Genomic DNA, 16,188 nt, shown 5'->3' with positions numbered 1-16,188 from the left:
CCCCCCCTCTTCTTTCTCTCTCCCCCCCCCTCTTCTTTCTCTCTCCCCCCCCCTCTTCTTTCTCTCTCCCCCCCCCCTCTTCTTTCTCTCTCCCCCCTCTTTTTTTTTTTTTTTGCATTCAAATCTTTTATTTAAATCTGGTAATACTTATTACAATACATCAACTTCATAATAAATCCATTACATTTCTCCCCCCTCTTACACAGCCCGGCATAACTATCACCAAGGCAACGATGACGATCCAGGACGCAGATATGGTGCGCCGCGATTGGTTGCCTGTCCCCCAGCTCCGAGGACGCGGCTTAGTTAGCAACCGGCATGGCGACTGTCTGTGTCTTTGTCGGGCTTCTGGCCCAGAGAATGCCGGCAGTTAGCGCCGTAACCGGGATAAAATAAACTCGACTCTTTGTGCCATCTGAGAGTATGGGAAAGATCAGCATCAACATGGCGAATAAGAAAGGTACGTGTCGTCCTGCCCGCTGGTGTTGTGACAGTGCCTGGTGCTGAGTCAGTTAACTGAAGTGGCGCGTGAGCTCAGTGGGCTGACTTTTTTTATTTATTCACGGGATGTGGGTGTCGCAGCCCAGCACTTTATTGCCTATCCCTCATTATTGCCTATCCCTCGTTGCCCTCCAGCAGGTGATGGTGAGCCACCTTCTTGAATACAACTGAGTGGCTTAGTAGACCATTTCAGAGGTTAGTTAAGAGTCACATCTAGACCAGGTAAAGACAGCAGATATTCCTCCCTAAAGGGCATTAGCGAACCAGATGGGTTTTTACAACAATCCACTAGCTTGTTATTCCAGATTTATTTAATTTAAATTCTCCAGCTGTTGTGTGGTGGGATTTGGAACTCACGTCACCGGATCATTAGTTCAAGGCTTCTGGATTAGCAGTCCAGTAACATAACCACTATGCTACTGTACCTGGTTGCAATGCAGTAGCACAGCTTGTAATTTACTGGATCACTAGAAACGACGATCTAGGCAGAAAAGTATCCCATCGCTGTATCTTCAATGATTTCAAACTTTTTGTTTCCACTAAATGTTCCAACTGCTGATTCTTTGCCTGAAGCTTCCCTAACATCAGACCTAAATTTGCCAGTTTGAAGTTAGAATCATATAAATTTACGGCACAGGAAGAGGCCATTTGACCCATCGTGTCTCGGCCGAAAAAGAACTATCCAGCCTAATCCCACTTTCCAGTGCTTGGTCCTTGTAGGCTACAGCACTTCAAGTGCTTTTTAAATGCGATGAGGGTTTCTGCCTCTACCACCCTTTCAGGCAGTAAGTTCCAGACCTCTACCACCCTCTGGGTGAAAAAAGTTCTTCTCAACTCCCTCTTATCCTTCTACCAATTACTTTAAATCTATGCCCCCTGGTTATTGACCCCTCTGCTAAGGGAAATAGGTACTTCCTATCCACCAAATCTAGGCACCTTGCAATTTTATACACCTCAATTAAATTGCCCCTCAGCCTCCTCTGTTCCAAAGAAAACAACCCCAGCCTATCCAATCTTTCCTCATAGCTAAATGAATTATATGCAGTACTCCAGCTGTGGCCTAACTAGTGTTTTATACAGCTCCAGCATAACCTCCCTGCTCTTGTATTCCTCGGTTAATAAAGGAAAGTATCCCGTATGCCTTTTTAACCACCCTGTCCTGCTACCTTCAGGGATCTGTGGACATGCTCTCCAAGGTCCCACTGTTCCTCTACACTTCTAAGTATCCTACCATTTATTGTGTTTTCCCTTGCCTAGTTAGCCCTCCTCAAATGCATTAGCTCACACTTCTCTGGACTGCCCACCTGACCAGTCCATTGATATCTTCCTGCAGTCAACAGCTTTCTTCCTCTATCAACTATCAACCACACAGCCAATTTTTGTATAATTTACAAACTTCTAAATCATGCCCCCTACATTGAAGTCTAAATCATAGATATATACCACAAAAAGCACGGGACCGAGTACTTGGTCCTGCAGAACCCCACCGGAAACAGTCACAAAAACATCTGTTGACTATTACAGTTTGCTTCCTGCCATTGAGCCAATTTTGGATCCAACTTGCCACTTTCCCTTGGATCCCATGGTCTTTTACTTTTCTGACCAGTCTGCTATGTGGGACCTGGTCAAAAGCTTTGCTAAAATCCATGTAGACTACATCAAATGCCCTACCCTCCTTGTTACCTCATCAAAAAATTCAATCAAGTTAGTCAGACATGACCTTCCCTTAACAAATCCATGCTGCCTGTCCTTGATTAATCCATGCCTTTTTAAATGACGATTAATACTGTCCCTCAGAATATTTTCCAATAATTTACCAACCACTGAGGTTAGGCTGACTGGCCTGTAATTACTTTGTCTATACTGTTGTTTAAAAAGGGATAATGTTAGCAGTCTTACAGTCCTCTGGCACCACACCTGTAGCCAGAGGATTGAAAAATGATGGTCAGAGCCTCTGCTATTTCCTCCTTTGCTTCTCTTAACAACCTGAAAGTAAAAAGAAAGACTTGCACTTTACAGCCAATGAAGTACTTTTTGAAGTGTAGTCACTGTTGTGATGTAGGAAATGCGGCAGCCAATTTGCACACAGCAAGCTCCCAGAAACAGCAATGTGATAATGACCAGATAATCTGTTTTAGTGATGTTGATGGAGGGATAAATATTGGCCAGGACACCAGGGATAACTTCCCTGCACTTCTTCAAAATAGTGCCATGGGATCTTTTATGTCCACCTGAGAGAGCAGATGGGGCCTCGGTTTAACGTCTCATCTGAAAGACATGCAGCACTCCCTCAGTGTTGCACTGGAGTGTCCGCCTAGATTTTTGTGCTCAAGTGTTATGGAGTGGGACTTGAACCCACAACCTTCTGACTCAGAGGTGAGGGTGCTACCAACTGAGCCACAGTTGACACTGGGATACATTTCATCCGGGCCTGACGATTTATCTACTTTCAAAGATGCTAAACCCCTTAATATTTCCTCTCTCACTATGTCTATCTCATCTAATATTTCACACTCCTCCTCCTTAACTACAATGTCTGCATCGTCCCCATCTTTTGTGAAGACAGATGCAAAGTATTCATTAAGAACCATTCTGCCTCCACACACAGGTTACCTTTTTGGTCTCTAATAGGTCCTACTCTTTCTTTAGTTACCCTCTTCCTCCTTGTACTACTGCTGTGGAGTGCTGCTTCTGATTTGATTTTTTATGTGGTTGTAATTCTGGTCTCCTGTCATATACTTTGTATCACAGTTCCTTTCAGGCAGCTTTCCCCACACACTCACTCACTCACACAACATGCACAATCTTCAGTGTCTCGTGAATTTAACTAATTTGCATTGGGTTTTTGAAGCCAAGTCATTGATGTAATTTAAAGGTCATAGGGGTCCCTCCCAACACCAATACCTGGGGCATGCTCATACTTTTGAAAGCCATTTTGATGTATGTCACTCTTACAAATGAACATAGCTCCATAGACATTTAATTCATAGCTTTCTGGGTCCTCAGACATCATTTAGAATTTGGATGATATAGCATTGTAACAAATTAGCATGACTGTAAAGCCAGAAAGTATCATATGTGACAGTGATTGGATGAATGTATCCTTATGCAAAATCAGAAGAAGTAAATAATAAACTTCCATATGTTCATTTTTACTGCATCAAGCAAACTTCCAAAATCTAAGTTTTCTCCTTGGATTTAAACCATTATAAAGGCTGTTGATGTGTTATGATGTCACAATGCATGTGCAAATTACACTTCGTTAAATTTACCAGAAATGAAAATGTTTCCTGCATTATCACGAGAAGACATGACCAATCATAAAGAAGACTTCTCTTTTAAATTTGCAATTTATCTGCCTTGTTCGCAAAGTTACAGCTGTGTTTTTACTTTTAAGAACATAAGCAGAACATAATAAACAGGAGCAGGAGTAGGCCAATCGGCCCCTCGAGCCTGCTCCGCCATTCAATAAGATCATGGCTGATCCAATCTTGTCCTCAACACCATTTTCCCGCTCTCTCCCCATACCCCTTGACTCCCTTGTAGTTCAAATGTCTGTCAATCTCCACTTTGAATATATTATGTGACTCCGCCTCCACAGCGCTCCAGGATAGAGAATTCCAAAGATTCACGACCCTCTGAGAGAAGAAATTCCTTCTCATCTCCGTCTTAAATGGGTGATCCCTTATTCTGAAACTACGCACCCTAGTTCTAGATACCCCCTCTAGGGGAAACATCCTCTCAGCATCCACCCTGTCAATCCCCCTCAGTATCTTATATGTTTCAATAAGATCACCTCTCATTCTTCTAAACTCCAATGAGTATAGGCCCAACCTGCTCAACCTTTCGTCATACGTCAACCCCTTCATCCCAGGAATGAACCTAGTGAACCTTCTCTGTACTGCCTCCAATGCAAGTATATCCTTCCTTAAATATGGAGACCACAACTGTACGCAGTACTCCAGGTGTGGTCTCACCAGCGCCCTGTAAAGTTGCACCAAAACTTCCTTACCTTTATATTCCATCTCCCTTGCAATAAAGGCCAACATTCCATTAGCCTTCCTAATTACTTGCTGTACCTGCATGCTAACTTTTTGTGTTTCATGTACTCGGACCCCCAGATCCCTCTGGACCGCAGCATTTTGTAGTCTCACTCCATTTAAATAATCATTTGCTTTTTCATTCTTCCTTCCAAAGTGGATAACCTCACATTGTACTCCATCTGCCAAATATTTGCCCACTCACTTAACCTATTGACATCCCTTTGCAGACTCTGTGTCCTCCTCACAACTTGCTAACCCACCTATCTTTGTATCATCAGCAAATTTGGCTACAGTACACTCGGTCCCTTCATCCAAGTCATTAATATAGATTGTAAATAGTTGAGGCCCCAGCACTGATCCCTGTGGCATCCCACTAGTTACAGGTTGCCAACCTGAAAATGACAAATTTATCCCGACTTTCTGTTAGTTAGCCAATCCCCTATCCATGCCAAAATGTTACCCCCAACTACGTGCGCTCTTATCATGTGCAGTAACCTTTTATGTGGTACCTTATCGAATGCCTTCTGGAAATCCAAATGCACCACATCCACTGGTTCCCCTTTATCCACCGTTTGTTATATCCTCAAAGAACTCTAGCAAACACGATTTCCCTTTCATAAAACCATGTTGATTCTGCTTGATTGTCTTATGATTTTCTAAATGTCCTGTTATTACCTCCTTAATAATGGATTCCAGCATTTTCCCAATGACAGATGTTAGGCTCACTGTCCTATAATTTCCTGCTTTCTGTCTCCCTCCTTTCTTGAATAGTGATATTACCTTTGTGGTTTTCCAATCTGCTGGGGCCTCTCCTGAACCTGAATTGCAGAAGACTGCATTTATATTGCAGTCTGAAATCTGTAGTTTGAGTGTCAAACAGCCAGCTCCTGGGGGGTTTCACTTCAGCAGTCCAAGTGAGATCCACTCTGAGATTGCTGGCCTCAATCTCTATTTATGCACAGACTTCAGTGTTGCAGTGGAGTGGAAACCCTAAGAGAATTAGGGCATCAAAATCAACATGGAGTAAGATTTTCTGTGGTGCTTCACTTCAAGCTGATAGTATTAATTTATTATACTCAAAATATACCAACATTGGTTGCATAAATGGAGTCACAAGTGGGTCACAGTGCAGTATCACATTTAAACAGCAATTAAAAATTAGCTGGGTGTCAGGTTACTGCATATATCAATCACCAAGCTTACTGAAAATCTCACATAAGTAGAGTTTTGGTTCACCTGATGCAATGTGCACATTGTCGCCTGTAAGGACATACTACATTGACCTAAGCCCAAGAGAATTTAGGTACAGGTTGACAAAAGCCAGGGCTTAACTGACCCCATGGTATATGGAGTGAGTTTGATTAGCTAAAATTACACCGAGCACCGGTAAACTTCATGTTGCTTGTCTAGCTAGGACCCTCCTACCTGATATGTCTTGCAATTTTATCTGGAGATAAGTGGGAAGGATCCCACCCCCTGATGACAGTGCTCCAGACCAGTGGACCTGTCAGCTCAGATATTGAATTACCAAGTTTGAAAAAGGGGATCAACTTGGTACCAATCTCCTATCCCTATGTCATGTTGGACCTCCAACTCCAAGAAACCTTACTCGCTTCACGAGGCAGGCTGGCTCAGACAACAACAACTTGTATTTATATAGCATCTTTAACGTAGTGAAACGTCCCAAGGCGCTTCACAGGAGTAAGACAAAAAATTTGACAGCGAGCCACATAAGGAGAAATTAGGGCAGGTGACCAAAAACTTGATCAAAGAGGTAGGTTTTAAGGAGCGTCTTAAAGGAGGAAAGAGGTAGAAAGGCAGAGAGGTTTAGGCAGGGAATTCCAGAGCTTAGGGCCTAGCCAACAGAAGACATGGCCACCAATGGTTGAGTGATTATAATCAGGGATGCTCAAGAGGGCAGAATTAGAGGAGTGCAGATATCTCGGCAGGGTGGGGGTGGGGGGGTTGTAGGGCTGAAAGCGATTAGAGATAGGGAGGGGTAAGGCCATGGAGGGATTTGAAAACAAGGATGAGAATTTTGAAATCGAGGCGTTGCTTAACCGGGAGCCAATGTATTTCAGCGAACACAGGGGTGATGGGTGAATGGGACTTGGTGCAAGTTAGGACACGGGCAGCTGAGTTTTGGCTCACCTCAAGTCATCTGCAACCTTCTGCAAAGAGATCTGCCTGCTCGACCAGGGTCCATACTTTACCAGTGGCTCTCTGTCACCACAGCCCTTAACCTCTTCACCACTGGTTCTTTCCAGTCTACCACTAGGGACATCAGCTGTATCATGCAGTATGCAGCAGGTCACTAATGCCTTCTTTGCCAGGGCTAAGCAATACTTCACCTTCCCCATTGACCTCACCAGCCAGCAGCATTCATCAACATATCTAAGGTAGACGTAAAATATTTGTTGATTGCAGAAACTTCCATGATCCTGTTTCTGTTAAGTACCCAGGCAGCTGTCACAATGCATTTATCCTGAGACACTATCAGTATTTGACCTTCCCAGGAATGTAGCAGGAAACCCCCTACAAATGTGGCTCATGACACCCTTAAGCTACCTCGCCACTCCCAAGCAACACAGATATAATAGAAGTTATGGGACCACCAGGATCATAATTAAGCACACTGTAGTGTTGCTGAAGATGAGGTTCAGGTGTCTCAACACCTCTGGAGGGTCCCTACAATATGCTCCACAAAGAGTCTCCTGCATAGTTGCTGTGTGCTGTATTCTTCACAGCCTTGCCTTACACAGAGATCTGACTTTAGAGAAGCCAGAGGAACAGCAGCAGGCCTCGTCGAAGAGGGAAGATGAGGGAAAGAGGAGGATGCAGCAGAAGGAAAGCCAGCTCCATGCCTTGCAGCAAGAGATGTGAGGGATCAGCTTGTTGCTTAGCGATTCCGGTGACCTGCTCAGACAACTCCTATATCAATGATATACTGAGAATGCGGTCTCGGAAGTTGCTATGAAACCACACTGTAAACCAAAGTGCCAAATTTAAGAAAGATTTGTATTTATGTAGCACCTTTCACAACCTCAGAACGTCCCAAAGTGCTTTCTAACCAATTAAATACTTTGGAAGTGTAATCACTGTTGTAATGTAGGAAATGCGGTATCCAAATTCTGCATGGCAATTTCCCACAAACAGCAATGCAATAATGACCAGAAAATCTGTTTTAGTGATATTGGTTGAGGGAATAAATATTGGCCAGAACACCGGGGAGAACTCCTCTGCTCTTCTTTGAATTAGTGCCACGGGATCTTTTACATTCACCTGAGAGAGAGACAGGGTCGCGGTTTAACAAAGGTAATGGGGCATTAGAGACTAAGGTCACATCAGGGAAAAACAGAAAAAAGTTAAAGCTAAAGGCACTGTATTTGAATGCACAAAGCATTCGCAACAAAATAGATGAATTAATAGCACAGATAGAAATAAGTGGGTTTTATCTAATAGTCATTACAGAGATGTGGTTGCAGAGTGACCAAGGTTGGGAATTAAATATTCCAGGATGCTTGACCTTTAGAAGAGAAAGGCAAAATGGAAAAAGAAGGGCGGGAGGTGGGGGAGGGAGGTAGTAGCCCTGATAATAAAGAATGGGATAAAGACAGTAGAGAGAAAGGATCTTAGTTCAGAAAATCAAGATGTAGAATCAGTTTGGGTGGAGCTTAGAAACAACAAGGGGTAGAAAGCACTGGTGGGAATAGTTTACAGGCCCCCCTAACAGTAGTTGTTGGGCAGAGTATAAATCAGGAAATTAGAGGTGCATGTAACAAGGGTAATACTGTAATCATGGGGGACTTTAATCTTCATATAGACTGGGCAAACCAAATTTGCAGTAATAGTGTGGAGGACGAGTTAATGGAATGTATTCAAGATCATTTTCTAGATCTGTATGTTGAGGAACCAATTGGGGAACAGGCCTTTTTAGATCTAGTATTGTGCAGTGAGAAAGGGTTAATTAATAACCTTGTAGTAAAGGAGCCTCTATGGAAGAGTAATCATAATATGATAGAATTTTATATTGAGTTTGAGAGTGTATTAGTTAAGTCTGAAACTAGGGTCTTAAATCTGAACAAAGCAAACTATGTAGGTATGAGGGGCGAGTTGGCTAAGGTAGATTGGGAAACTAGATTAAAAGATATGACGGTAGATTAGCAATGGCAAAATTAAAAGAATTAATGCATAATTCTCAACGAATATACATTCCCCTAATGAATAATAACCCCACGGGATTAGTAGTCCAACCGTGGCTAACAAGAGAAGTTAAAGATAGTATTAGATTAAAGAAAGAGGCTTATAATGTTGTCAAAAAGAGTAGTAAGCCTGAGGATTGGGAAGATTTTAGAATTCAGCAAAGGATGACCAAGAAATTGATAAAGAAAGGGAAAAGAGAATATGAAAGTAAACTAGCAAGAGACATAAAAGCAGATTGTAAAAACTTCTATAGATATGTAAAAAGGAAGAGATTAGAAAAAGTAAACGTGGTTCCCTTAGAGGCAGAGACAGGAGAAATTATAATGGGGAATAAGGAAATGGCAGAGACATTAAACAAATACTTTGTATCTGTCTTCATGGTAGAAGACACAAATAACATTCCGGAAATAGTGGGGAACCAAGGGTCTAGCGAGAATGAGGAACTTAAAGAAATTAGTATTAATAAAGAAATAGTACTGGAGAAATTAATGGGACTAAATGTCAACAAATCCCCTGGACCTGATGGCCTACATCCTAGGGTTTTAAAAGACATGGCTGCAGTGATAGTGGATGCATTGGTTTTGATCATCCAGAATTCCCTCGATTTTTAGAACGGTCTCCGTGGATTGGGAAGTAGCAAACATAACCCCACTATTCAAGGAAGGAGGGAAGAGAGAAAACACGGAACTGTAGATCAGTTAGCCTGACATCAGTAGTAGGGAAAATGCTAGAATCCATTATTAGGGACGTGGTAACAGGGCACTTTGAAAATCATAATATGATTGGGCAGAGTTAACATGGATTTATGAAAGGGGAATCGTGTTTGACAAATCTGTTAATAGTTTTTTGAGGTTGTAACTAGCAGGGTAGATTAGGGAGAACCAGTATATAGATTTTCAAAAAGCATTCGAAAAGGTGCCACACAAGAGGTTATTACACAAAATTAGGGCTCATGGGATTGGGGATAATATGTTAGCATGAATTGAGGCTTGGTTAAGTGACATAAAACAGAGAGTAGGAATAAATGAATCATTTTCGGGTTGGCAGGCTGTATGTAACTAGTGGGGTTAGTGCTTGGGCCTCCGCTATTTACAATCTATATCAATGACTTAGATGAGGAGACCGAATGTAATGTAGACAAGTTTGCTGACGATACAAAGTTAGCTGTGAGGAGGATGTAGCGAGGCTGCAAAAGGATATAGACAGGTTAAATGAGTGGGCAAGAACATGGCAGATGGAATATAATTTGGAGACGTGTAAAGTTAACCACTTTGATGGGAAAAATAGGAAAGCAGAATATTTTTTAAATGGTGAGAGACTGAGAAATGAGGGACCTGGTGTCCTTGAACACAAATCACAGAAAGTTAACATGCAGGTACAGCAAGCAATTAGGAAAGCAAATTGTATGTTGGCCTTTATTACAAAGGGATTGGAGTATAAGAGTAAAGAAGTCTTACTGCAATTATATAGGGCTTTGGTAAGACCACACCTGGAGTATTGTGTACAGCTTTGGTCTCCTTGCCTAAGGAAGGATATATTTTGCCTTAGAGGGAATGCAATGAAGGTTCACTAGATTGATTCCTGGGATGAGGGGGATTGTCCTATGAGGAGAGATTGTGTAGACTAGGCCTATATTTCCCTAGCGTTTAGAAGAATGAGAAGTAATCTCATCGAAACATATAACATTCTTAAGGGGCTTGACAGGGTAGATACTGGGAGGATGTTTCCCCTGGCTGGGGAGTCTAGAACTAGGGGGGGGGGGTGGTCACAGTCTCAGAATAAGGGGTCGCCTATTTAGGACTGAGATCTGGGATGGCAGGAATGATGTATGAGGAGAGATTGGGTCGATTGGGCTTATACTCGCTGGAGTTTAGAAGAATGAGAGGGGATCTCATTGAAACTTATAAAATTCTAACAGGACTAGACAGACTAGATGCAGGAAGGATGTTCCCGATGGCGGGGGAGTCCAGAACCAGGGGTCACAGTCTAAGGATAAAGGGGTAAGCCATTTAGGACAGAGATGAGGAGGAATTTCTTCACCCAGAGAGTGGTGAACCTGTGGAATTCTCTACCACAGAAGGCAGTTGAGGCCAATTCATTAAATATATTCAAGAAGGAGTTAGATATATTTCTTAAGGCTAAAGGGATCAAGGGATATGGGGAGAAGGCAGGGACAGGGTATTGAGTTTGGATGATCAGCCATGATCTCATTGAATGGCGGAGCAGGCTTGAGGGGCCGAATGGCCTACTCCTGCTCCTATCTTCTATGTTTCTATGAGATGAGCAATTTCTTCACTCAAAGGGTTGTGAATCTTTGGAATTCTCTACCCCAGTGAGCTGTAGATGCTCAGTTGTTTAGTATATTCAAGACAGAAATCGATTAACTTTTTGGATACTATGGGAATCAAGGGATATGGGGATAGCGTGGAAAGGTGAAGTTGAGGTAGAAGATCAGCCATGATCTTATTGAATGGCGGAGCAGGCTCGAAGGGCCGAATGGCCTACTCCTGCACCTACTCCTATTTCTTATGTTCTTGTGCTTAACGTCTTATCAGAAGAACTGCACTAGATTTTATACTCCAGTGTCTGGAGTGGGACTTGATCCCACAACCTTCTGACTCCGAGCCGAGAGTACTACCACTGAGACACGGCTGACACATTTTTTATTTAATAATGGTGATGAATTTAGAACCAAACATAGTAATTGCCTTGCATTCATCTCTCAACCAAGTGATCAATCCATAGTGCTTTTCTTAAAAGAAAGTTTCCTAAGTTTACCACTCTACAAGGTGCCCCCCTAGGGTCCTCTGGAATCCTGATGGAAGGCTACTGTTCATCGTGCTATAACCATTTTGATGTTCGTGACTGGTGACTTCTGGTTGCTCGAGTCTGTGAAGAATTTAAAAAATAGGCAAAATGTAAGTAATTGCGCAAGTTATCTGCCCTGATGCTGTTTTTTTTAAATGGTTAAGTTTTGTATATTAGCGGCGTTGCCATGAACCTTGCTTACATGAGAGAGCGTGCATTGGTATAGTAAGCCTGCTGATGTTGTACATGGTTGAAAGTAGCCATGAAGGGAGAGGGGTAGTCGTTTGCGAGGGAGGAAATCAGGGCCTACCCTTATTTGTCTTTGGGTAGAGTTGGGTTGGGCCACTGTTTCTATGGTATCCTGTGTTTCTACTAGATTAAAAAGCTGTTCTGAAAGAACCGATAATATGTAAATAAAGACTTGGCAATGAAACGTAAAATATCTGAATCCATTTGAATGGAACTTTGTGCCTGCAAGGGCAGGCATGTTGTTAAAGGAAAGTATAATAGATCATCATACAAATAAACTGAGCCAATAGTTTAGGATAATTCTTATAAAAGGAGTTATAATCCAGTAATAAAATGGATAGAAGATATTGCTGCTGGAGGGAGAAAGTACATTTACTGAACCAAGGGATATGGGGATAGGTGGAGTTGAAGTAGAAGATCAACCATGATCTTATTGAATGGTAGAGCAGGCTTGAAATGGCCTACTCCTGCTCCTATTTCTTACATACTGAGGTACTCTAGGACTGTGTTTTAATATAGCATATGCATCTACCTGACAATGAGGAAAATTGACTAGTTTTGCCCTATCCACCAAAAGTAGGACAAATCTAATCTGTAAATTATCACCCTATCGGCCTCCTTCAGTAAAATGATGGAAGTCATCAACAATGCCATTAAGTGACACTTACTCGCCAATACTTTGCTCATCAATATTCAGTCCAGGTTCAAACACGGGTGCAAGAGCTGACTGCCAGAGGAGAGGTGAGAGTAACTGCTCTTGACATCAAGGAAATGTTTGATTGAGTATGGTACCAAAAGCTCGAGCAAAACAGAAGTCAGTGGGGATCGAAGGGAAAACCCTTCAGTGGCTGGAGTCATATGTGACGCAAAGGAAGATGGCTGTGGTTGTTGGAGTTAAATCATTGCAGCCCTATTGGATCACTGCAGGAGTTCCTCAGGACAGTGTCCTTGGCCCAATCATCTTCAGTTTGTTTATCAATGACCTTCCCTCTGTCACAAAGTCAGGAGTGAGGCTGTTTGCTGACAAGTTACATTGTTCAGCTCCATTCACAACACCTCTGAAGTGGCCCATTCCACCCTATAGTAGGACCTAACAACTCCCAGGCTTTGGCTGGCAATTGGTAAGTACCATTCGTGCTGCATAACTGCCAGGCAATGACCATCATCAACAAGAGAAGGCCCAACCTCCCTGCACCCCCTCCAAACTTCAGGACACCACCATTAATGATTCTAGTACCATCAACATCCTGGTGGTCAATACTGGCTAGAAACTTAATTGGACAAGTCATATTAACACCATGCCTACAAAAGCAGTGCAGAGGCTGGGTAATTTGTGACAGGTGGCTCACCTCCTGACCTCTCCACCATCTACAAGTCTCAAGTCAGGAGTGTGATGGAATACTCAACTCTTGCCTGGGTGCGTCCAGCCACAAAAACACTAAAGAAGCAAGAGCAAAGCAGTCCACTTGATTGGCACCTCTGCTACTGAACTCAGTATCCATCCTCTCCACCACCAGTGCATACAGCACGTCACCAAGCTTACTTTGGCAGCACCTACCTGCCCCGTGACCTCCACCACCAAGATCATTGGAACACCACCATCTGCAAGTTCCCTTCCAAGTTGGACACCATCCTGATTTGAACATATACCACCGTTCCTTTATCGTTGCTGGGGCAAAATCATGGAGTTCCCTATCTAACACAATGGGGAGAGTGCCATCATCAGAATGACTGCATCACTTCAAGGAGAAGATGCACCATCACTTTCTCAGGACAACGAGAGATGGTCAATAAATGTGGCCTTGCCAGAACCTCTCACATCCCTCGATCAAAAAAAAAAAGACACATTGATTTCACGCCTGATCCAAAGTACTTTTAACTTAATTTACTTTTCTGATTTAAAAAAAAATCAAGACTTTTTTTCCCCACAGACTGGCCTGATGAAACTATAGGCAATAGTCCTTGTGGTACATCATCCCTTTACAATCAAGATATTAGCATGTCAAAATACTTTGTCCTCTTCATAGAGGTTCTGTGGCAGAACCAGACACCTTGGCCTCGCAAATCCACAGCCACAATCCCAGCAATTCTGCCAGGGTTGCACATGCTGGTATCCTTCAGTGCCGATCCTGCCGGAGTTTGTAGGGTCAGCAGGAGGGCACATAATTTACATAGGTCTGGCAGTACTCGTGCCACTATGGGCACATCTCTGGTGTCCATCTGCCATTTTTAACAAATTTGTTCTCATGGATATGGGTGATGTTGGCAAGGCTGCATTTATTGACCATCCATAGTTGCCCTGAGAAGGTGGTGGTGGGCCCTTTCCTTGAACTGCTTGCGGTGATAATACTTCCACAATGAAAGAACAGCGATATATGTCCATGTCAAAATGGTGTGTGATATGGAGGGGAATTTGGAGGGGATGGTGATTCCACAACATTGTTGCTCTTGCCCTTCTTCATGGTAGAGGTTGCAGGGGAGGGAGGTGCTGTTGAAGTAACCTTAGTGAGTTGCTGTGGTGCATCCTGTAAATCATACATACTGTAACCACAGATAGAGGGGTGCAGACCACACCTTATCCTGGAGGCTCTACTTGCAACCATCTGAGGTTGGAATACCTCACCTCACTCGGTGCACTGACCTGCAGTAATTTGCCAGGTCCGTACTTAGCTTGTGTAGTGAGTCCCAGCTCCTGAGGTTGCCCCTGACATTATTTGCCTTGTAAGGGACAGGTAAATCTCTGAATTACATCGTAGTTCACAGGATTTACAGCACAGAAACAGGCCATTCGGCCCCACAGGTCCATGCTGATGTTTATGCTCCACACGAGCCTCCTCCCACCATTCTTCATCTATCCCCATCAACATACCCTTCTATTCCTTTCTCCCTCAAATGTTTATCTAACTTACCCTAGATTGGTAGAGAATTGGTAGAAATCCTGCACAATTGTATTTGCGTCATTTTCTGGTAGGTTCTGCCGAACTCCCGCATAGTTACAGCAGGAATTTGGCAGACACCCCGAAGGAAATCTAGGGCCCTTCTCTCCAAGAAAATACGCTGACTTACAGTATCATTGTAATGTCCATTTTGAGTGTGGCGTTTAAAACAAGAGGAATTTAACCAATCAGTTTTAAAATTACTATGTAAAAATATATATTCAGCACATTGCTGAGGTGTTTTCGGAAGGATCACAAGAAACATCACTGATTTAGCAAAGCATGTTTCAATTTATTTTAGACAAAGTCACTGAGAATTATAATCGCTTGAATTATTTCATTTAATGGTGATAGATTTAAATTATGTTCATACTTCTCAGAGTAATAATTTGCAAGAAATTAATTTTGTACTGACTGACTTCACTGTTTGAATGTTGCAGCTGCTGTTTTGTCTAGGCAATGTTCCTTCTCCAATTTAACTAGTCAATTACAGAAATATACACCGCTTAATTTGTATCCACAGTGCAAAATAAGCAAAGCACCTAGAAAATGGGGAAAACTTGTTGATTTGAACATCTGGTGGCCATGTCCCTTGTAATAGTGGTTTAGAAAAATATATTCTACATTTGGCATAACATGTGCCAGATGTAATGAGAATAGATATCTGATCAATTTGATCTTGGTGATTAGAGTTAGGACCAAAGATAGAGATGGAGATGTTGCAATGGGGCACCATTGTTGTCACTAGGCTTGTTAAGTGTATCAGATGTGACCTGGTAAAAATGTATCTGAAATATGCAGTAACCACATCTTTTGGTGGCATTCCTTTAGGTAAGTGTACAGCATAACTACATTCCTGTACCAATTAGTTGAACAAAATCAGTTTTGGGCACGAGGGAACTTTTTTTTTTAAAGACCATATTGTAGATTTTGTGCACTGACATTGTTTCAGTCTTTATGGTAAAATGTCTGAATTGCTTTTAGCATGTGAGTAATGGACAGGCACATTCAAATCTAATTAATTTATTGAATAATAGCAAATAAAAGTTCTTCCAATTCAGGAAAACCATTTAAAACTAGGTATTGTTTTCTTTTATTGCTACTGAAAAGCAAACTTAAGTTGGAATTATTTAATTTGCATGCAATTCCTGCGGTGCATTGTTCATACTTTATGAAAATCCAAAACATACAAATATCTGTATCAGAGCAATGGCACTTAATTTGATGTGAGGTTGGTGTGTAAATCTTGAAGGACTGCATGATCAAATCGTTATGGCAGTAGGATTTACTTACATTCCGAACTTTTTAAAATTCACGTTTAGTTTCAATTTGCTCCATTGCTCTTCTTTAACTAACACAATTAAGTTGCAGTTATACTGTCTTGGCACGTGCCGTACAGGCAGCAACATCTAAGTTATGCTGTAGGCTGTACCTGGCTGCAAGTTATA

General features: G+C 42.3%; 1 protein-coding gene across 2 annotated transcripts in view; it reads left to right on the top strand.

Annotated features, from left to right (window-relative positions):
* Positions 1-224: 224 nt before the first annotated feature.
* spata7 (spermatogenesis associated 7) overlaps positions 225-16,188 on the top strand; it is a 128,212-nt gene continuing 112,248 nt past the window's right edge. The window contains exon 1 of one of the 2 annotated variants that reach the window (XM_086002896.1): positions 225-460. In XM_086002896.1, coding sequence (XP_085859022.1) covers positions 424-460 — 37 coding nt within the window. In that variant the 5' untranslated portion in view covers positions 225-423. The remainder of the gene's footprint in view (positions 461-16,188) is intronic. The other variant, XM_086002897.1, reaches the window with a different exon arrangement.

The sequence above is a fragment of the Somniosus microcephalus genome, chromosome 12 (assembly GCF_052327205.1).
Source record: "Somniosus microcephalus isolate GS21.2 chromosome 12, FLI_Smic_1.0, whole genome shotgun sequence".
NCBI classification, from domain to species: Eukaryota; Metazoa; Chordata; class Chondrichthyes; order Squaliformes; family Somniosidae; genus Somniosus; species Somniosus microcephalus.
Note: the sequence above shows the minus strand (reverse complement) of the source record. Positions and strands in the feature narration are given on the sequence as shown.